Source organism: Limulus polyphemus, unplaced genomic scaffold, assembly GCF_000517525.1.
Source record: "Limulus polyphemus unplaced genomic scaffold, Limulus_polyphemus-2.1.2 Scaffold5375, whole genome shotgun sequence".
Classification (NCBI taxonomy): domain Eukaryota; kingdom Metazoa; phylum Arthropoda; class Merostomata; order Xiphosura; family Limulidae; genus Limulus; species Limulus polyphemus.
The window spans coordinates 23546-48565 of record NW_013670985.1 but is presented as its reverse complement, the minus strand read 5'-3'; the positions used below and the strand labels follow the sequence as shown (position 1 = coordinate 48565).

The window sequence follows — 25020 nt, the reverse complement described above, 5'->3', positions numbered from 1 at the left end:
ATTGCAACCAAATATGAAAATAATTTCAAATAGTAAGTTACATATCTTGCATTTTTTCATGAATGCTCAGTTCTTAACCTTCAATTTGAATATTAATATACTGTTGACACTGTGGGTGAGTTGGGCTGTTTTGTCAGGGCTCCAAACTTAAGAATTTTAATTTATTTGGGAATTCTATTTAACACGCAATGGATCATAACACAAGTCTATAATCAGGAGGAAGAGGATTAGCAGATTGTCAAAAAAGCTTAACTAGAGGAGGCTTAACACCTGTTCATAGGAATCATACAAATGAAAAATCTTATGCTTCATATTGAAAACAAGATGTTATAGATGGAATCAAAAAATGATCTCCAAGAATGGGAACAAGATACTTGATCAGATAAACAAGTAACCAAAATGCTGAAGATGAAAAAGCTGAAAATAATGAAAATGAAGTATGCTGAATTAAGAATGTCTTGTATACCCACAACTAAGTACATGTCCTTTTGAGCACGTGCTCATTGTGGTAATTTGTTGACGTGACTTTCATAGCCGTTATTAATGTTTTGGAATGATAATTCATGAAATTACTACCAGAAATAACACTAATGTTTGTAATACACCTCTATTTAACGGCACTCCCTAATTAAAGTTTATTTACTTATTTATCTGTTTTGTGATTCAAGGATAAACACACACTGACATCAAGCTATATAGACATGATTTTTTTTTTTAATGTACAAAACTATGTCATATTCTATTTGCTTTAAAATAACGAGTACTTACAGCAGTCAACTTCATCGGATCCATCAGCACAATCATACTTTCTATCACATGTTAACGAACTAGGTATACATAATCCATCTCCACATCGGAATTCATTTCTGGAACATTCTTGTACTGAAGAGAAAAAAAAAAAGTAGTTACTTACTATCATTAATGCACAAACTTAATGTTTTCTTTTATGGCGAATGATCTTCAGTTTTTGTAGTGAATGTAATAAATATTTATGAACAAAAGAATGCCCTAAAAAAGAAAAAACTGGAAAAAAAATATTATGACCTCTATCCCAATGATCTTCCAAGGATATAGCTACCAAGTAAAATTAAGGACTAAATGGATTATTCTTATTCTCAATTACTTAAAATAATGGATTTGTACATCTACAAGTAGCCTCTTTACAGGTTTATCATCAGCATTTGTTAAAATCATTATTTACAATTGTATATATTGTATATCTTTATACTCTTTCCAAAGTAGCCTCTGTTTTATCACTTATTTTAAAAGAAACTAGCAGTTTGAAACAACCACCAACTGATATAGTATTCAACACTTTAAATAAGTACCTGAAGTTCCGTAGGTTTACATCTCGTTCAACTATACAGATTCCAATTCTATTTCATGGATCAAAAATATGCATCATGCCACTATTCCTTTAAGACAACAAGGAAATAAGTAATGAAGAAAACTGATACACTAATAATTTTGTGAAGAAAACATTTTATGCAGACTATTACACAACTTTTATTTCACGCACATGAGGCTACTTACAACAACCAACTTCATCAGATCCATCAGCACAGTCATACTTTCTGTCACACCTTAGTGTACTACGTATACATGATCCATCTCCACAACGGAACTCATCTCTAGAACATTCTCGTGCTAAAAAGAGTAAAGTAGTTATTCATCCAGATTATTGTAACAAACAAAGTATTCCTTGGGTAAATACTATTTCCAATCTTATTCAACTTACTTACTAAATACTACTACTATGTATAATATAAAAAAAATTCAGCATTATTATTTTGACATGCTAATTACGTTTTAGATACTGGTTTAGTACTGAAATAGTATTTACCTAAGGAACCAAAAATCACTATACTATTAAGAAAGAAAAAATTATTTGTTACAGCTTTATCACTTTGATAAATAATAGAAGTTTATGAAACTTCCTTTTTAACATCTGTTAAACATAATACACAGAGAGTACCAGAAGTATGAAATGATAAGTAATTTGTTTTATATTAGAAATCTTTTATTATTTATATGCTAATTATGTTCCAATTCCATTGTTCTAAATATTTGCTCAGAATTGTGTTGTTGTTGTTGAGCTTAGGATTCTTCTGCAGTAGGTGTCTGTGACTTGTTGGCAATAAATTCAATGATAAATGAACAGCACGCACTCAACTTATGAAAATAATATATATGAGAGAGACAAAGATTATAGGCATATCATAAACACTATATGGTTTTCTTCTTCTTCTTCTTCTCAAAAGTCCACTTAGACATCTTCAATTTCTTTAGAATTTCAGTTGACAATCCGAACTACCTTTCCATATTTTTTATTACATTAGTATTCTATGTATAATTCACAGTAATCATTTGGTCTTCTTTCTTCTGAAGATCCTCTGTTTCTTTTGTCAAAGTGCACTCAGGCTGATTCAATTACTTTAGAACCAAGCTTTGACAGAATAAATTATTATTTTTATCTATTTTTCTACTGTTAGTCTTACTCTAACATATTAAATGTCAGGCCTACGTTAATCATTATCAAAGTGATAAAGCTGTAACAGAATTTTTTTTTTTCTTTCTTAATAGTATAGAGATATTTAGTTTTGAAACACAGACTTGTTTTTATATTTCATTTGCCATATGTGCTTAATACTGCCATTATATACCAAAAGAATAACAATGGCAAAAAACTGTTTGATAAAATAACCAATATAAGAGCATATAAAACAAAACATATGCAACTAATGTTGTGTCATTTTATATTCTATTTCAGTGTTCTTAAATAACCTAAGAATTGTAGTTCATATCAACAGATATAGTTTCAATACTGTTAAAATAATCCCTAGGTTAATACCCACCAAAACTCAAGTTTTCCCATTTATACTCCCCTATGATAGTTATCCTGCTTGAGTCTATACACAAACAGTGAAGAAAATCTATACACATATGAAACCAGTTAACATAAAATATGTTTCAAATATATGAAGCTCTACTTACAACAATCAACTTCATCTGCTCCATCAGCACAATCATACTTTCTGTCACATCTTAACGTACTAGATATACATGATCCATCTCCACATCGGAACTCATCTCTGGAACATTCTTGTGCTGAAAAAATTGTGCACATTATCATATTAATGATGAAAATAGAATTTCTTTAGACTTTTAATATAGTTGTAAAAAAACCCAATCAATGTCTCACATGCACAAAACATGCAAATTCTCAAAAATATTTCATTTTAAAAACAAATAGTTTTCTAGTGATGATTGTATATGCATGTGAAAAGAAATTTACACAATATTCCAAAATCAAAGAACTGTGCATTGAGAAAAAGATGAAGCCCAAATACAAACTAGAGATATCTCAATAAATAAATTTGGGTTTAGTAGTTTAGCAAGATAAACAAAAAAAAAAACACAATCAATTGTGGATGAAAAATACTTAGAACATATGAAAGTGGTAATGAATGGCAAATTATAGATCAAGGATGTAGATTCTTCTTAAAACGACTTATAAAAAAGTTTACGCACGCATTTTTCAGGTAAATTATTTTTATATTATTCTCACTAAAGCAAGTTCTAAACATTAAGTATTGCCGTCATTAATTTAGGAATTGAATGTCACTGAACACAATGATACAACAAGAAGTGAACAAAGATGACTTAACCACACAAACCTAAACTGCATATCACTATGAAAGATTGATGTCTGCTTAAATTCTGGAAAAAATATTACTTTGAACAATTAGAAAGCATCCAGTTCATTGTTTGGAGTTGTTTTGGAAAATAAAAACTTGTAAAAAAATAAGAGAAGGACTGGGCAGTGAATCAAGTCATATTTGACATTTCATTCAAGAAGTAATTAATTAACAAGAAATGAAATAAACAATGCAGTTCAAACTGTATACACTCCAAAGATCTTACATTAAAGGTCCCACAGGTAAGCTAAACCAAATGTTATAAGATATTCAATAAAATACAAAGTTCACAGAAGAACAAGACCATGTGAATAGTATATAGAAGTAATAAAAAACTGAGTATGCTAGTTTAAAAGCGTTGTACGCTGGAGATAAAAAGAAAAAGATCAGAACAATATTTATTTCAAGCAAGTTTGTTGATATATAATATTATGACAATATGTGCTGAATGATAAACTAAGACTCAATGGTGCAGGTTCTCTTGGATTGTTTTCAAAAACAATAGTCGCAATTACATTAAGGGAGTAGAAACTGTGTTGCTGCAGTAACGTTTTCTGGTTTTATTAGTAAGTTTTAATGAAATAATAACAAGTTTCCTCCATACACAGGGCCTACAGTTTTGTTAAATGGCTTTCATCATCTTCAATAAAAGAAATGTTCCAGCACTATGAAGTACTACTTAAACAACCTGATCTAAATAAAAAGTACTTTGTATTTGTTGGAGGGTATAAACAGATAAAGTAATAATAGTGCAAAGAGTCATTAAATTTTTCCTACTTCTCTGACAGTAAAATACCCAAGTGTTGTAAAAGAAGTCGTGAAATGAATCAAGAACAGATGCAAGTGAAAGTAGAAAATACCAGAGTATTAATTTTGTAGCACAAGATAGAGAGTAGAAAGCACTTGCATTAACAGCTGAGGTACTGAATATGCTAAAATAATTTGATTAACTGTGTGTGTGTCTATATATATAAAAATCAAAAGTTAGCTAAAGAAACATCACAGCAGAAAGATAGAGAAAAATACTGTAGCAACTAGTGGGTGGTCTATAGCTCAGTAATATCAAAATCATAAGAAAAATACATTCTGAAATTTCAAAATAAGATCAACCACAAAAGCTGATGTAGCCCTACAGTATGATGGAAAGATTTGGCTAGCACAATATAAGAAATAAAACATCAAATCATAACAAGGTCAAGTGACAAAGAAAGAATGAAACAACCAAATTATTGACAAGAGGTTGAATACAAATAAAAAAAAAGCTTAGCAATAAGAAAAAAGTGAAGTAACTGAGCTATTGACTTAAGGTGAAATAAAACCAAACTTTGTAATATGGAAACAAATAAAAAAAACTGAAACTCTGGGTCATAGTTGAAGGAATTCAAAATTTGGCAACATGTAACAATTCAACTATTGACTTGGTGTTGATGAAACTTAACATTTGACAACACAAAAACGATAATTAATTGAATAATTCACTTGTGGCTGAAGTCACAAGAAGTAGGATAATTTGAGTAAGTTTGGTAATAATAAAAAAAATCACAAAATGAAATGTAATGGTTTATATAGTTATTACTTACTTGCAAGTTTAACTTTTATTAGTATTTATGGTTTTACATGTTTCAAATTTACTACATTAAGCAAAAATAACAATTAGCATTTGAATAAATGCAGATCTTCAATGTTAGTTATTGTAAGCTATCTTGACCTAATTTTCATGACCATGAATTCTATGTGACTTTGGAAACATCATAACCTTCAACTACGAACATTTTGAATTAAAGAAAAGCATTATATAGATTTAGAGTTTGAACTTTTTTTTTTTTTAGGATCACCTCACTTTCTTCACAGAAATAACAGATTCAAGATGTAACTTTATAAAATATCACAAAATACTATATTGTCACTATTGACATTTCTGTAACTTTTGTTATAAAAACAAATGCATGGTCATCTTTAATTTACTACAGTGTGTTGAAAGAGTATTTTATATAGATGATGAACAAGCTAAAATGCATACACATACTGACACATTCATAATAGTTCTAACCAAACCAATTCCTACATGACATGGTTTAATGGGTTTTAGGAATTACTACAGATATATTAGAAAGTGACAGTGGACAAACAAATTAGTTCAGAGGTGATTATTTCTGAGATTATTTCTGTAGCAAAAACTAATTACACAAAATAGCAACATGTGACAGTTCAAAGAAAGTAGTTGAATTAAAGAAGGTTGACTGCTTCAAGCAAAACTTGATTATAAAATAATACAGTGATGATTAAGTGGTCTTCTATGGGTACAATTGCAATCTAAATAAACAAACTAGATGTTTCATGCCCTAATTGGTGTATCTCACCTCACAGGCAAAACTGCAACACCTTGCATCATTATTATTTAAATTTACAAAATATACAATTCCAAGTTTAAATGTATTCAATAAAAAAGTATTATTTACTTTATTTATATAAGATAAATAAATGAACTGAAAATTTGATTTTGGATCGTTTCAGCACACTATGAATTAAAACATTACTATTTGTGAATTTCCTAAATTTGTTCTGAGCATAATACAGTAATTATAGCCCCCTACAAAGAAAGTTGAAATACTTTTGAAAAAAATAGTGCCACGTAACTTCCATAAAATTGTAGATTTATCAATTTTAGCCAATCAGTTTCCAAACACTGGTTTTCAAGGTGTGATTGAGCAAAATGTGTCATCAACAAAAGACATAGCAGAATATAGTGTCATTGAAGTGCTATTACACAGTATTCTGCTTGGAAAAAATCCAAAGGAACAAAATAAAGAATATAGTTTTTAAAAATACAATAAACTTAATAATACTTTTCTCTTTTGACAAATATAATTGATTATAAACAAGTTTCTCCAGCAAAAGTCATTGACTTCATGGCAGTTGTAAAATCCTGTTCTTTTTAATATATAAATTAATACATCTTCCAGTTCAGCAGAGATCAGAACAAGGTGATAAAAGCTTAGCTTGGTTGCAAGAGGAAAAAATACCAACAATTAGTCCTCATTTTATTATGTTGCAAGTAAGATAAAATAAATGTATTTTGAAGCACAGAATGGGGTAGGCTTAGTTACATCATTTTCCACTCAACCACATCAAATTTCGTTTCATATACAATGATACTGTGTGAGACATGTTTACATTAGGTATAACTGGCCTAAGTAGTTGCCTCAATGGACAAAGAAAATTCCTGGAAGTGTTTTAAAACTTATTACTGTATATTAAATTAAAACATCTGATTACCAACTTAAGAGTTGGCTCGTCTATACTTCCAGTATCATAAAAAGAGCTATTTGTTATTGCACACCAGTGACTGCAAACACTGAAACTCCTTTGTTTTATAACCAAAACAATGATAAAATTTAGTTTTATAAAAAACTTTTTAGGTACATTTCATGTTATGCAGTGACTTCATACAAATATCTCATATAAAAATATTGTATTTTCAGAAGATACACAACCTGTAGAAATTTATTCTGAAACTTAAAAATATTTCATTTAGTAGTTTCTTTTTGTAATGCAATAAAACAAACCATACAACAAGATGCATTGAATTGACACACCCACATGTTGTAAAGTTAAACCTAACTTGAACTCTAGTGATGTGAAAACATCAAAGTTTCAATTCTGGATTAACTAGTTCTTAACAGAAAACAAAACCAAAATGATAACGTTTAAAATTGTGAAAAAATCCATTAATGGAAAGAAATACCAATAAACAAGAATTCCTGAATTTAACAAAGTAACAAAGCAATTAGCAAGATTATAGCTTAATGTACTAAACCATTTTCTGTAGAACAATTTATACAGAATGACTTTCACCACTACTGTTCCCTGTTAATCTTTTTAAAAACATTTTATGTAAGAAGTAGTCACAATGAAATTTAATGAAATTTACTGAATAAAATTAAAGTACTAACTGAAATTTTAAGCTTACTTGATGAAAGCAACTGTGGCCCATTATGTGTTTGTTAATAAACCACATGCCCAAAACCATTTTGTAGATATGAAATACAAGTTTCTTTTCTAAAGGGAATCTAGTCAAATACTTGGATATATAAAATTTTTAAGTCTAAAAATGTTTAAATAATTTCCCAAAAATAAGTAAAGTACAATTATATAATTGTGTTAGTAAAACCTTAAATACATTGCTGTCAATAAGTACTGATGGGAGAATGTAAGTAAAATTTAGTATATTGTAGCTTTATTGTTATATAATTTAAAAACAAGTATTTTTACTTAATTTTTTTATAGCTTTTATGTTAACTTTTCAGATGTAAAATTACATTGCCCATACATATTCATAATATTCTATATCTTCAATTTTAGCATATTAGTGATATGTGGTAAGTTGCAACTGTTAGATTTACTCCTCAATAGTTTGTGAATTTCATAACACACACACACACACACCTACATACTATTTTTAAGATTTTCGGTTCTTGTTTAACTTGTGGGAACATAATGTCCCCAGATACCTCTGAAACGTAAGGATTTAATCTCTAAAAGGCCAGTGAGAATTGATATAGCTGCTATATATGACATGTTATGTCTCTGGTCGTTAGTTAATTTCCCGTATAATTTCTTTCTGATGAAACTTTAGCGACACAAGTCCTTTCTTAAATAAAACTAGTTTATTCTTTCTGAATACAACTTTGCAATACACTTAATTTCCACAGTCATGCTATAACAAAAGCTATAATTCACAATGAATGACTCACGTGCTCGACTCAATTGTCAGTCTCTCTCTGTCTACAGTTCAATTACATTGTTGCCGTCACTTCTTGGTGGTCTTATATACAAGAATACCGCATATCTAGTAAACACTCAAGACTTCACAAAGGGACATGAATGTTCTAGAAGCACATGACGTGTTACCAGCGTCACGTGACTTCCGCTGTCATAACAGACAGTTATGCTTGATAATCAAGATTCATGTCCCTAAAGAACAGAGAAATATCTCCCATACCTCCCTTACTTTGCAGTAGAATGACTTTTCTCTCTCTCTCATATTACTTGTACACAAGGTAAGAAAACCTATCAGACTAGAATACATTAAAATTATTATAATGTTATTTTTTAAGTAGAAGAATTTAATATGTGGAAATTGTAACACAGCTGCAGGTGGAGTGAAAGTTTTTATTTAATAATAATGGAAGACTATGCTATTGAGAAGACAAGACACCATGAGTGAAGATTACCTGCTATTCTAAAAATCTGGAGAACAAATCAGGTTACATTGTTAAAAGGTATGCATAACACACAACTATCTTAGAAGAGACAACCAGGAATCATTTGAACTTACGACAATCTTTTTCATCCGAGTTGTCATCTGGGCAGTCTACCCGTCCATTACATCGCAAATCTTGATTTATACATGTACCAAAGTTACACTGCCATTGATGTGGTAAGCATGCTGTTCATACAAAGATCATAAAAAGTGAATTAGTGATAAAACATAAGAAACTTGTATTTAGAAAGTGAATTATATAAAAAAACTATCAAGATTTACTTCACTGTTGAATTATATTTAAGCTACAATTTCTAGCAATAGTTTACCTATGTTACAAAGCATGTGTTGCAATCATGTAACTGGAGGTGCTTTTTTTTTCTAAGAAAACTTTTTTTTCAATTATTAAGTGGGAAAATATCTAATCTTCTCAATGAGCTAATTTCTTACATTTCACAGCAATAGATATTGTGTAGAATTTTATAAACAGAGGGAATTCAGAAATAACTTCTAATATCCATCAACATATTAATAGGTATTATTCAATAGTGTTCACAAAAATGTTAACAATTTAAAAAATTTCGTTCTACTATCGTTAACAGGAATGGGGTGATATCCGAGGTAAAACTTTTGCATTAGATATTTTCATATCCGTGTCCTTAGTAGACAGAATTGAAGCCCTTTCTTTGTGGAAAAATTTATTTATTTTCATTTTCAAAAATTTCTTGTGATACTAGAAGATAATCTTTCCGACTCATTTGGAAATTTACACAAGATTTACGGAATTAACGAAAATAAAGAAACTGTTTCACTATTGTCTTTTTTCTCCTCAATTTTGTAATTACAGAGCTTAATCAAGTAGCAACAGCTTCATATGTTAATTATACAAGATATATTTTTCATTTTGTAAGAAAGCCTATAGAAGACAAGCACACAGACAAAAGCTAATTTACAAAATAAGAAGTAAACATATCAAATATTCTTTTGCAAGTTTTTCTTCACGAAACTAGAGGATAAACTCTTCATTGTTTTGGTAATGTGGTGTATGATCTGCACAAACTTTAATCTTTTCTTGACAGCTCACAAAGTAGAAGTTTATTTCAATGAACAGATGTCTCTTTTGGTTAAACCAGTACTGAGACTAACAGAATTCAAATGATCAACTTATAGAGTCTGTCTCACTGAGAAGGTGGTGAATTAAACCATGACTAGGCAGGTGTTATGTGGTTTCAAAAGTACGGGAGATACAAGATTCTGTTATCTTTCTGGTTTTGATGAGATTATATTGTGATATACATAATAGAAATTTGACTACATTATGACTAATGGTCAGTTGGTAAAAGCACTGAAGTCCAGGTTATGTGCTGGCCAAAATAAAATGTTTTTTTTTGGCCTAATTCATGAAAATTATGACAAATACTTAGAGAATAAAAGTACCTTTCCATGAATCAAGTGTTAGGGAGAAAAAGAGTAAAATTATGCAATTATCCATTATTACATCTAAATATAGGACGTTGATGATATTAAAATTGATACAACATGAAAAAGAATGTACCATGATAACAAAGCCAAATATCTCATAACGAGTGAATGACAATTGTACATCACAGCAAACAAGAACTGTCAATCCACTGATGATGGACTCAAGGTGGATTTCAGTAAAGCAACTGAAGAGACCACACAGTAAGGAAGATTTCATGAGGCTGGCTTACAGTAAAGAAAACCTGCTTCAGACCCAAAGATGTCATTTGGACTTGGTCAAGCCCAACAGATGAGTCTTGGTTTCATGTTTCTATCAATAATCAACACATGTAGAGTGAAAGGCTCAGTGCACCACTGTTGAGTACAAGCAGTTCATAGCAAGCCAAATGTGGTATGGAGAGGTATCAATATTAATGAACGTTAAAATGCATTGTTTTCCTATATGTAAAAATTTAATATTGCATTTACTGACACCAGTTATTCTAACTGTGTTAATTGAGCCATTACTGTCTGACAATCTATGGATATATCTTACAGCAAAGCTGCTCAATAACATGAAAAGTGAGGGCTATAAAGCCTTTGATTCCATCATTCATGAAATCAACAAACTATTCTACTTCAAACAATCAATTGGTAATTATACAACGTAGGACATACCTGTAGCTTACAATACCATCTGTTAGCTCAGAAAGCAAGAATTGCAACACCCATTCAAATGGAGATGTATTTGGCATTACATCAACTGGCACCAGTAGTCCTAGCTTTGTGAAATCAAAAACAATGTAATGCATACATTGAATAATGAATATCACATGATAGCTTGTAAAGCAAGGTTTACCACTTTCAGTCAGTGAACCTATAATCAGTGACTAGTCTTGCTCTTGGTGATTACATTTAGTCCCAGCTATATCAGTTGGGTCCCATCTTTAGCTCATCTCTAGATCTGGTGTTCTCTCAAAATTCATCCTCAACAGACAGAAACGTACTCTCAGCATGTTCCTCCTCGCTTTCAGAATCAGGATGGATTAAACCAGAGTTGTCATCCTAATCTGAAACAACTACCTCCTTTTTTGACTCCTGGTCAAGCCAGTTATGCAGAAGTTCATCACTCAGATGCCGCAGATCGATGTGTATTACATGCTTTTGTTCACATCTTGACAGCTGTGACTTATGTAGAGAACAAAATCAGTCCTGTCTAGCCAGAGTCACGAGACTTCCATGCCTCTGCCATACTAAAGCTACATCCTGTCTCCAATTTGGTTCATTCATTTCTTAATGCCGTTAGAATGGCATATGCAAATTGTACCATGAAGTTTATGTAACTCTTGTGAAATGTCTTTCCAAAAATCAAAGTAGTGGAGAAAATTGTTTGAAATTTCAAGATAATTTCCTAAAAGTTTCAGAAAAATAAAATGTTTATTTTGATTTTTTTCTGTTATTTCTATTAAAAATTCGTTATTTAAAGTAGTTATTTGTGCTTGGTCTCTGAATAGTTCACCTGTATTAGTAGAGTGGTTTAATTACATCTTGAATGTAATGCAGAAACATGCACAGAAAGGGGTTTTAAAAAAATGGAGTTGTCCTATAGGATTAAATGTCTTATCATAGCACTTATTCTGTCACATAGTAGCCTTTTCTAGCTGTTAATGAGCAAACTTTTGTGTGTGTGTAAAATTAATACAGGTATTAACCACTCCACATTTAAAATTACAGTATCCACATTCATGAGCAAATGACTAGTATATGTAATTACTCTGTCCTGCAACTGCAATACCATTGCTCTGATTCCACTATCATTGACATTAGTGTTTATAGCAAGTACACTTCAGGAGGTAGAATTCTTGTTTCCATTTCTCACTCCATCTGAAGTACATCTCCACTTTATTTGACCCAATAATGGTGAGACAATCATGGGGAATTTGGCTACAAATTATCATTGGTAATATGATGTAAAACTAAAAAAACTAGTCTTCCCATTTGGTCCCAAGATTGAGGCCAATCTCACATTACTGCTGTTTTAACAAGATCTGTGGAGATTTCTTCTTTATGACAGAAAAAGTCCACTTCTGTACAGTTTCAAGCCTGTCTTCTTTACCTATTGGAATAGAAGTTGAAGGTTTTCAGTTGTAAAACTCAACATGTTAAAAACTCTAAGACATCAACACAGATCAAGAAACCCCTTCAGTGTAGCTCCATTAGCCTCTCAAAGGTGGTAGCACATTACAGTAATTGAATGTCAAACTGCAAAACTCATACAAGCCATCTTTCCTGCTGAAAACAGATTTAGGCCTGCTCTCGTTATGCAGCTCGACTGCCAGTAACCAAATGCCAGTTCTACTTCAGCATTGTTAACCCATATTTCTTCATAGAAGCCTGTAATGATGATGACTGTTTCATTGTACACGTGTCACTTGTATATATGTGATGTTGTGAAACTTTTACCCGACCCAACAGGCCATCCAGTCCTATAAATACATCTGCCAACAAGCAACAAAGTTTTGCCACTACATTGAGTCTAGATTGTCTGTACAATCCCCAAATACCAATGTCATATATGTTGGTAACCATATATTCACTTTCAGACAGCATGAAGGATGCAACCACAATGTTACCACTAGTATCAGTTACTTCCACTTCACTCTCCATGCTGATGACCATCCCATTGTGAAGCTGGATAACCATCATCCATAACTGTAAAACAACAATGGGACTTCATTTCTTCTTGTACAGAAAACTGCCCCACCTAATGCTACTTGCTTTCTGGATAGGAAACAGCCTGTTTAATGCACGGAGTCTTTAACCCCATTACATGGCCTTACTGCTGTATAATTAGTCCATAGGGGGGTATATGAATTCCTCTCCTTTTAACGCAGCCCCCCATTCCTGGGGTCAATCTAACATCTGGCTAACATTTGATAATTCTAATGTGGAACATCAGTTCACTGGTTGAACAGGCAAAAATGGCTGATAAGCTCCAAAGTATATCCATTCCAAGAATGCTGATGCTTGGAATGAGGTTGGCAACAACTACATTTATTCTGTAAGCAAAGCCACCTAGACATACTCTGAGCATGACCTCTCAATTAATATCTAGTTTATCACCCTTCACCAGAACAAAGTGAGAGTTGGCTAGCCTGAGTGATGATTTTGTTTAGAGTACCTCATAAATTGTTTGTTAACCATTAAGCACAAAGCTACACAATGGGCAATCTGTGCTGTGCCCACTACAGGTATCAAAATCCAATTTCTAGCATTATAAGATCAACTGCTAAGCCACTGGGCATGACCTGATAAACCATGAGATCTCCCAATATTCTGTCACCCCTGTCATCAACCAGGAATTATATCTCTCAAGAGAGAAATACCCAACTCTCAACTATCTGGGCAGACGATCAAATTTTTACTTTTGATGAAAATGTTTTTTTTTACACCCCCCCCTAAGGTAGGACACTAGTTTCCTGCAGCTCTAGCAGCAGTATTTACTGTGTGCTGTTGGCTCTTCTACATTAGTTAAAATCAATAACCTTTTCTACCTTGCTGCTCAGCAGGGTATTGGCAGTTTACACAAAATGGACCCAACATTCCACAGGCAAAGCAGATACTGTTTCTCCCTTCCTGGATAATGTCCTGGCAGAGACATTGGTGATACAGGAAAGCCCTGCTCATTCACTGGATACCAGTGTGGTTGCATGGCAAGTCTAAGATGTGTGGTAGTTGACCCTCAGATGGGCTTGAAACTGGAATGACATGGGTTCCAGGTAGGACTGTCTGAGCCAAAGTCACTGCAGCTGTTGCTATAGGCTTTTTCCTCTCTTGTGACAGGTTTGAAGTTACTACTTCATACTGCATCATGACAGAAACTCCTTCAGTAAATGTGAGAAGATCTCTTACTCCTATGTGATGTCACATCAGTTCATTGGGTGGTCCTTCCACAAACTTGTCAACAAGGATATTTTCATTATTTTCTGAGGATACTGGAGGGTGAGCATTTCATGGCACAGATCATCCACATAAATGGTCAAGCTCTTTGTGGTACTTCTCTTCTAAGTCTTCAACTCAGTTCAATGGATTACTCCATTTACCATTGGATCAAACTTTCAATGTAACTCAGTAATGACTGTCTCGTAGTCCATAGTTGCTCCACATACTTGGTGGAGTCTGGGGCTAGACCATACAAAGGCAGAAAAGGAGTGACAACACATTCAGAAGTTCAGCTATTCCAAGCAGTTAACTGTCTAAAATGCTTCACTGTATCCTTGAATGGTGGCAGAGTAATCTGCTTTGCCAAGCTCATGGAGAGTCATGGTTGTGGCCATACCCTTTCATTCATGACTTCCTGGTCATCACTTGACCAGTGTTTTAGTACTCTCAGTCACCCTGATGCTCTGATGAGCAACAGGCCTCTACTCTTGGGTGGCAAAATAATGAGGTGCACACTGTAGATTGTCCATTGGCTCAGCAAGACCCCAGGCTCCTCATTGGTACATGGTTGTTTTGGCAGTATACCTCCCCACTTGGAGAAGCTCACCTCTTTCCCATGGTTAATTCACTTTGCCATACCATTGCCACATTCTCACCTACTGGTGAGAAAGTTCATGTTGGCAACAGTTATTCACCAAAAGCACCTCCAATCTCTCTCCAATGTTCTCAGCTGACCTTGGCCAAAGCTGGAGTAGGGTTACTCTGGCTGGCATAAATCTGAGAATCCTATAAAAACTGCTCTAGCCAGTCTCAGACTTGCCAGATGTCATACCACTACAACAATCCTCAGTCATCCAGTTTCCCATGCAGTGAAGTCAGTCCCCAGGAAAAATAAAAACTTGTGCTGCTGTTCTGGATGCACCATACACCAATGTGTCTTCTCCCAAAGTTGTCAGGTGTAATAAGATAGACATCCTGGACTTTCTCGGCATCTATGAAAGTTGGTTGACCAAAAGAGGACTAATAGATTTGGAAATTCTCTCCCCCCCTTCAGTAACCGACTCTCCTTCTTCGTTCTAAATCCTTCTAGTTGCAGAAAATGACATTTTAAACTTATAGTACAAGAGTTCAAAGTAAAGTACAGAATAAACTTCAGCAGAAACAAACTCCATAATAACAAATCATACAGTCACAGCACCAAAATTTTCTTTTTTCTATCCATTCTGTGGCATAATCCAGTTAAAACTAAATTTACTTAAGAACAATGGGCTAGGTCTGCATATATGATCAAAATATTTATAACGGAATAATGTTAAATCTCTCAATAACTGAGTGAGAAAAAGATTGGTGCAATTTAATACACAAAATGAAAAATCTCTACTGATTCATAAAGTATTGGTACTGCCACAGGACAGCTGCATTTATTATACCTTCTTTAAAACTGCTTACTCTTCAAGATTGTGTACCAGATTGTAAATCAAACATTCCTTACCCAGAGCAACTAGCATCACCCATGTGACTGGTTATTCCCAATTAAACATAGGTAAGCCTGTAACCTTGAGGTATCACCTAACTACCACTGATAAGCACTGCTGTCAACCTTCTTCACAATATGTATTACTTTAACAATACCACCTATAGGCAGAAAAGGTATTATCTCCATAATAAGAAAAAAACAGTGGTAGTTAGAAAGAAATGAACCTACATTTTTTTTATTATTATTAATTTCTAACTAGGTGTTATGCAAAATCCTGCATATATATAAAACTGTCAGAACAATCTTGTACTACTAGCAACATCTGATGCATTTAAGATAAAATGCAGACATATTCTCTTCCTCCACATAGCTGGAACAGATACTGATTATCAGCACACAAAGATCACATACTGGTGACTAAACATGAAATCAATGTAAACAAAGGCAGCTAAATACAAATAAACCAAAAGACCTTCTAAGTAATAAACTGAAAGAGAAAAATGATAAAAAAAACAAACTCTTATTACCAATCTTCTATACATTTATACAAGCTTAACATTATATCAAACATTTATTTTTTTCATTTTAAATAAATATATTTTCATACAATTCCACTTACTTATCTAAATTATTTCTAAGTTTCAAATGATCTTACTTTTCAAACAGAAGTCAAATTATTCTACAAACAGTAAAAATTCACCCATTTCCACAGTCTATTGATTGGCTGCATAGCACTGTCACATATGTATCAAGTTACAGATTTAATAATATTACATCACATTTTCCTTCAACTTTTGATTGCGGTAAATTAAAGAAAAGTCCGAATACAACTATTCCCAAATCCCATGTTATTACATATTCAAGTAAAATGAAAATAAACATTGCATAACATACTTCTAAGCATATTGTTGTACACAATATTTTTTTCTCGTGATGATATCACAGAAATTGCCACAAAATATTTTAATTTTTATGAACGGATGCTTATCCAAGTTTAGAAAATGTGTAGTAAGTGAACCTCAGGTTAACTTCAGTTGATTTTGTTACTAGTATGCTCAACACATATGCGACATATTTACTTTTTAGTCACTGATATTTATACTCCTGCAGTTAGTACTACTACTACTTGATAGTTTTGGTTAATGAAAAAGTACTTCTTACATTGTGATTTTGGTTCCTATAGCAGTAGTAGTTTGTTAACCTTTTTCCTACAAATGAATTGCTGTTTTGATATGTAGTGATTAAGATATCAGCAGTCCAGCATTCCTATACAGATATTTCATGATGTTAATCTTCATGGAGTAGGGTATTGTGAGGTAAAGAAAAGCATGTTACTATAATAAACAGAATATTAACAATTTTCACTTCTGTTCCACAACACCAATGCTACTGCTCTTGTAGCACTGCGAGGATCAAAAGGATATCATCACAGAGATGAGATAGTTTCTTCAGTACTATTCAGTACTGCTCAAAAGCTATGAATAGAACAAACACTTAAAACTGAGCACTTAAAAAAAAAAAGCAAACTACTACTTGCAAAAGTCTTAGTTGTACTGAAAAATGATTTTTCCTGAAGTTGTACACAACATATGGTAATCTTGTAGATTTAAACAAATTCCAATAATATACATGATCAAGATCAATCTCAACAGACGTTCCTGTCATACACTTGTATAACACTGGCTATATGAAAATTTAATACAATAAGTTGTTTACCATAAGCCCCAAACCAAACATACACTAGATCATTTCAACCCTTGGAAACATCCATTTTATCAAGTTTTAAGCTACACAAAACTAAACATTAATACATGCCAGGGAATTACCAATAAAAGTTTAAGTTAACCTAAACATACCACAATTGTCCTCATCATCACCATGAGGGCAGTCTTGATGACCGTCACACAGACGATCTCTGTCAATGCAAGTACCATCTTGGCAGTAGACTTGATCATCACTGCGACACAATGGAAACTGGGACAATGGGGTTTTCTTTGGTGTTACGATTGCTTGTTGTCTCCCATTCGTTCCGACTGTAAACCACCAGCATTACAGTACCATCAAGTGATAATGTCTAGCCACACACTTGAAACAATTCACTTACTGGTGTTTATTATATTTGAATATTCAAATACCCTGTAATTTGCTTGCCAAACACCTATTTTGAAACCTGATCGACAAGTCACAACTTAACAGGAACAAACTGTACTTCATACAGGGAGACATGCTCAATTATTTTCACAAGTTGTACAATCACAAGCATGATTTGAAAAATGACGATTGTCAAATTAACACCAATTTCTAAACATCCACAAACAATGACAACATGGGTTTTTATTTTGCATAATCAACATCAACAAAGGTGTTCACAACGAAATAAGATGTGGGAAATGCAGTATCCAGACTATGCATGTTCATTAATTACATTTATTAAATATGCAACATTACAAGGTTATTGAAAAGACTTCTCACAAAAAGAAATTAGTTCCAGAATATTTTAATTAAACATAATTTTTTGGTTCTAGATATCAGACAAGGAAAAATTAGACAATTAGGAAGTTTTAATTAACCACAAAGTTTACAAGCTCTTTGAGATGACAGTTCAAGACAAGTAATATTGTTGTAAGCTATGTTTTTACTATTTTGATTAGGTGTTTGGGATGATTGAGGAATTATTTGTTTCATGATGTTTAGAATCTTCGAAAGATGTGGAGAAAACAAGTAAAAACACTAGAGCAAGTAAGTTAGTTTTAGCCACTGAGCAAGTTAAAGAGTATTAATTAAGTCAGCAAGTAAGTTAATTAGTGAATCTGTTATTATGTTATTGATCAATTACTAGGTGTGTTAGTTAGCCAGTTCTAAGTTATGTTGGAGATACAAGAGGAGATTTTGAAAGTAAATTACTTGAATTTTATTTTTAGTTTTAGAATTTTTGTAAGAACATTATTTACAAAGTGACTCCTAGCAGAAAACAATCCTGTAGAATATTGTTGAAATTAAAATGTAAAATTGAACTAATTTATTGTCTTTCAAGTAATTATCATCACCGATACAAGCTTTAATCCCGCAAATTACTTTTATTATCTGACTGAATATTTACTTGTTAACATTTCAGTTAATATGTTACTACATAGTTTCTGAATGCTTCAATACTTTATATGAAATATGCTGTTGAATATTAGATCTATCTAAAGCAAAAAAGTAAATATATAGTAAATCTCTGAGTGCTATGCATATTCCTTTGGTCATTATTTTAACATTAAGGTAGAAATCAGGGGGGAACAAAAAGAAAGAAAACGAAAAATCATAACTTACTTAAGTCAGTCATTTGGGTGACAGTCAATTTTTACTTTTGAACAAGTCAATTACATATCTACATAGTACAGAAGTTAAAGATCATTTCAACAATTCACTAACAGTATTCTAATTCCCAAGTTCTTACTTTTGCTGACATCATACTAATGATCACAGATATACTAAACAGACACTTCAGTTGTTGCATGCCCTCTATTTGTATGGCAAGGGAGCTGGCATTGCTGTATGCTCAAGTATTTAAGAAGTTCTCATGAAAATACAATCTTGGCTCCACAATAAATGGTCTACCAGATCATGAATACAGCACAATTCCAAGTTCCGATACTCTTGTCACTTAGGACCGAGATAGATAGATTTGTTTCATGAACTGTAGTTAAAGCATTGTGTAAGTGCCTTATATACATTTTCTCAAGCACATTGTGATGAAAATTGTATACACATCTTCTCCATTAATATTAAGTAATGGCATACCTAAACTGTTCCTGGAAAAAGAAAAATTTAGTATATATATAAAAAACAATCAAATTGTATTTTCTAGTATATTGCCTTTTCTCTAATTTGGCATTCTACAAGGTCTGGCCACTTTATTAGAAACTATATCTAATCAGTTGGTCAACCTTTTCCTCAAATTACAGCCATGATATGACATGGCACAAAATTCACAAAATGGTGGAAAGTTTATTCCACAGATGATCAGATTGGATTGAGTTCCGGAGACCACGGTGGCCATGAGATATGCTTATAGTCTCCATCATGTTCCTCAAACCATGCACAATTTGAACATTGTGAATGGAAATATTGTCAACTTTGAAGTAGCTGTCCTAATCAGAATATTCAAGAAGCATTTCTGGATGCATTTGATCACAAATGATGCTGAGATAAGCTGTGGTACTCAGTCTGTCTTCTAAAAGAACCAAGGTGCCTAGGGTATATGAATAAAATATTTTCCAAACCATGATTACTATACCAGAAGCCTGGACAATTGGGACCACAAAAAGGGGAAAATTATTCTTGTGGCTTTCACATGCTCAAAAAACAGAGAAGTGTGATTCATTGGATGGCATCATCTTCCACCAGTCCTAATTAATCCAATGTCTACACTCTTCACACCACTGAGGGCAATCGTTTCTTGTTGGTAACAGAGTCCAGTGGCTAATAAACTTAATTTACCAAATAGCTTACAGAAGCATTAATCTTTACCTAATATATTTACACAATCAATCTTCTTTCTATCAAGTACATGATTCCTCCACTTTGAATACTCCAATGAATTCTTTATCATTACTCAATAAGTTCACAAATACTTAACCGAATTTTCATTTACTTATTTATATTTTGTATTTATAAACAATATATCCCTATCTGGGTATTAGATAGTTTCTTGATCTTAACATCATGCACACTCTAGCTAACAACTTACCTGGTATTAAACAAAATAGGAAACTTGATAATAAGCAAAGTAAACTAAACTTGTACCTGGTACTAAAAATAGGAGAAACTTCAGTCAAATACAGTGGAAGAAATTTATCTATGCTACTAAAGAACTTGGAGAAATTACTACACCTACTACTAATAAAAGCAGATGCCCATGCCAAAAGTAAGAAGCATTTTCCAATGAAAACTATAAGACTATAAACTAAAAAATTATTTCCCACACAATACTATTTAGTTTTGAGATTGTACAGCTTTTGGCCATTATATTACTGAATGCAATGAAATAAAAACTTTAATGACGACTTGTTTAAAATTATGAAGGTGTCAGTTTTTTCTTTGTATACCTAAAGATGGTCTCCACCTAATTTAATAATAGCTTATAAGTTTATTAAAGGAACTATACAATAGTGATCTTATTTTCTTGTATTACCTAAAAAGATATTAAAATGACTTTAGAATGAAAATCTACATGAACTGTGGCACAGGTACACAGAATACATCTCTATGAAATGGATTAAAGTCCTTGTTTGAATTCTGTACTTTCACTCCAATAATAAAGGATGTCCACCTTTCCTGGATGCTAAACTAAACTATTCATCTAAAATATGGTAAAATTATACCCAACCTGCACATTAAATGTACTGCAAAACCAACATGTTTGGATTGGAAATCTTATCACCCATCACGAATAAAGCAAGTTTTAATTTTTCATAAAACTTCATAACATTAATCATGTCTGCACTTCCTCAGAACACAGGAACATATCATTAGTAATTTCACAATTATACTCAAAATGAATGACTACTCAGACTTTTTACATTAGTTTCAAACATGGATCAAAACTAGAAATCAACTCCTTAACAACCATCTTAATTCCAAATAAAAATAAATCCACTAAAATCAACAAGATATCAAATTGCTGTGACAACCAGAACTATAATGTCTAGAAGTTTATATCAACAGGAAACCACGCATTAGTAATATGTAATATTGTCTATTAAGAAAATTGTGTATTTCATCTAAAATCTAAAGGGGTGAAATTTTGTGGGCACCGAGCCTTTGCATGGTAACATTAGATTAGAAAAATATAACAAAGATATAAGGGAAAAAAAAAGGACAACCTATATGAATTTACATTGTTTACTTTATATTTTATTACATTCGCCATGCACCAGTTCCTATAGGTTTACAAGTTTAGTTATTTTAACTTGTGTCTTTACTGATTAATAAACACAAACACTGGTGTCACACACACACACACACACACACACACACATTTGAAAACTATCAACAAGAGGTATAACAAATAACAATGTGAAACTATCATTAGGCAAGCATGTTAATTCAACACTAATCAACATTGAATATTAATCTTTATTGCTTTCCTAAATGTGTATAACATTACATCAGACATTTTATTTTTACCACTGAAAGAACAAAAATCTGTGAGCTAATCCCCGAGATAAGTAGAAAGTGCATCATCTGATATTAATCATTTGCTACTGAACCTTTACTTACTACAGAGATATATATTAGTGGGCTAAAGTTTTTAATGGCACAGCAGACTGTTTGTTGCCATACATTCATGCAATTTTCTGTCTTAACTTTTAATAATTTTTAACCTACAACTTTATCAGTATTTACTTTACTATATAAAATATTGTATAATTCTGTGTATTTTTATATTTTGTTATACATAGTGGTTGTGCTAACTTTTCGCCCATGCATTCCAAAACGCACATTCCAAAATATTTATGTCCACCTTTCAGAAGTTGTGTTTCAATACTTACGTCCCACTTGTTTGCACAAAATTAATGGAATCTCACCACTGTGCCAAGATAAACATTACATCATGTAAACATGATTTTAAGTAACTACATGACTTTTTGGCTTGAATATGATAGTAGTCAAAATTAAATTGTCTTGAATCATATAACTGTCACACACACTCTACAAACTATGCCAGTGATTCATTTATTTTCAAGTTTTTAGACAAGAAGTTGATGCGTGTGTGATTTTTGCTCATTTTATTGCATTTCAACCCAAATGGCAGTGAATACATTATTCTCTAGTTTTAAAAAACAATGACCTCATTACTTGAACTGTTCACATGCATGAGTGAAGCACTTGCACATTGATCACAAATAGATATAGATCTGGACTACATCTTGTTCAAAGATGATAATAACTTATGTATCTTATCAGAAAAACTGCCTAATTCAAATTTAAAATTGTATCCAGTTTGATTTGTAACTTGCTTTGTAAATCTATTTTTTCATAAAAAAATAAATTTTGTAAATAAATTTTGAAAACTAAATTTGATTAATGATTTCAAATTAATGTATATCATGTTTAATAAATCTGGATTTTATGTCTCAATACTATGTTTCTTAACTTAAATTCATGATTTGAATGAAAGTAAAAACTGAGTGGTGAGGCATGGATTATATCAGTTCTGGAACTTGTCCCATGCACAATGCAAAACAAGGTTCTTTGAACTAAATGATAAAATAATGAACACTGTATAATCTTGAGTTTTTATTTTCAGTCATATTTAATCAAAAATTACTTAAAAATATAAGAAGATTGTTTGTTTGTTACGGATTTTGCGCAAAGCTACACGAGGGCTATCTGCGCTAGCCGTCCCTAATTTAGCAGTGTAAGACTAGAGGGAAGGCAACTAATCATCACCACCCACCACCAACTCTTGGGCTACTCTTTTACCAATGGATAGTGGGATTGACCATCACATTATAATGCCCCCACGGCTGAAGGGATGAGCATGTTTTGTGTGATGGGGATTTGAATCTGTGACCCACAGATTGTGAGTCGAGCACCCTAACCACCTGGCCATGCCGGGCCCAATATAAGAAGAAAACATTCAATATTAACAATGATAATAAATCAAATATTCTAAATGTTATAATGAACTTTGAAGAGCACTAACACTGTGTGTCTCAAACAAATGATTATGCATATTTAAGTCAAAACTGCAGTAGTAAAGATTTAAACCACCATGTTTATAGTTGAAGTGTTTGATCAACAGCTGATATGGGTATTAAAAAAAGTTACTTAATGCATTACAGATGGAATATGCGTTTACTCGTGTTTCATGCAGAACGTCTTTGTGTGCCATTTGTTAAAATGATGAGTTTGAAAGGAGTCGGATGTGTTTTATTTTGTTCATAACTCAACTATATTTTTTTATTATATTTTGAAACTTAAAGTACGTACATGACGTCACCTAGTAAATTTTCAATGTGTGGTATCTTGTAAAACATTTTTCTATATGGAGTGGAACTGCACAAAACTTGCAAATGTATCATATTTCACTTCTTTTCCCATGGCAGTACAAACTCTGCAGGCTCTAGTAGGAAACTTTTTTTCCTGTAGATGAAAATAACACAGAAATATGCTGTTTCATGTCACCAGACAGTCTTCCTGGGGGATCTTCTCCTTGTACCTTCAGATGATGGACTGGGTTCGTTCCTCTCTAGTTCCAGTGAACCTCCTTTCTCTTTGTCAGTAATCCATCCTCTTGCCACAGAGAGGAGGAACTGCTTATATTATATTTGTTTGTTGATTCAGGGCTTTGTAAATTACATGAATTGAAAAGGCTGCAATTTATTAGATAAAGTGCTACCTGTTTTGTCTATTTCAATTTTTATCTGAGAATGGTGTAGTATGAGAGGTATTGATTTGCACGATCGACACCTTTCATGTGGACATTGTATTGGAGAACACAGTTTTTTATTTCTTCTCCAGTTATTCTATTTTTTCTTTCCTGCAGTAGAAAGAGATGAATCATGGATGGTTGAAACCGTTCTTGCTTCTCTTGTCTTTCCATATGAAAATGAGAACATCAACTTTTCTACGGAAAGCTATTTTACCTTTTTTCGTTGTTGAAACTTCAGCCTTCGGCTTGGCAGCAACCCTCTATTCACTCTTATTGTTCTGTAGACACTTGTTTTATGTTCTAGGAACAAGTTTGCGTGGTATACGTTGGTGCCACAATCCATGATTGGAAGCAAGAACTGAATGAATAGTTTCATCCCATTTTTTTTCCTCTCATCAGTATAAATCTCCATGTTGCAAATATAACCTGTGTCACTCTCACACACCATTCTCACCAGCAGGATATATTTTTACTGTTTTTGCAAGGTTGTATGTTTGGAATCTTAGACCAATGACCAATGTTGCTTTGGTTTGTATAGTGTCCTGAATTTATTGAGGAAATTATCCATTACTGGTTGAATTTTGAAGAGCCTGCCTGAAGACTCGTTCATTTTCTGATTATCACCGAAATCCCAAAATGTTGAAATTTGTTCAAATCTGTTTCAGTTTATTGTCTGCAAAAATATTGGGCTAATCAAAAGAGGATCTGTTGACCAGTAATCTTTCCAGTTATATTTCCTTGTCTGTATCATTAG

General features: G+C 32.5%; 1 protein-coding gene across 1 annotated transcript in view; it reads right to left on the bottom strand.

The window, feature by feature from the left end:
- LOC106472486 (very low-density lipoprotein receptor-like) overlaps positions 1–25020 on the bottom strand; it is a gene marked incomplete at both ends in the record, with an annotated part of 52847 nt that overhangs the window by 15181 nt on the left and 12646 nt on the right. Inside the window, 5 exons of the mRNA XM_022401067.1 lie at positions 769–882; positions 1534–1647; positions 2995–3108; positions 9037–9147; positions 17698–17874. Coding sequence (XP_022256775.1) covers positions 769–882; positions 1534–1647; positions 2995–3108; positions 9037–9147; positions 17698–17874 — 630 coding nt within the window. The remainder of the gene's footprint in view (positions 1–768; positions 883–1533; positions 1648–2994; positions 3109–9036; positions 9148–17697; positions 17875–25020) is intronic.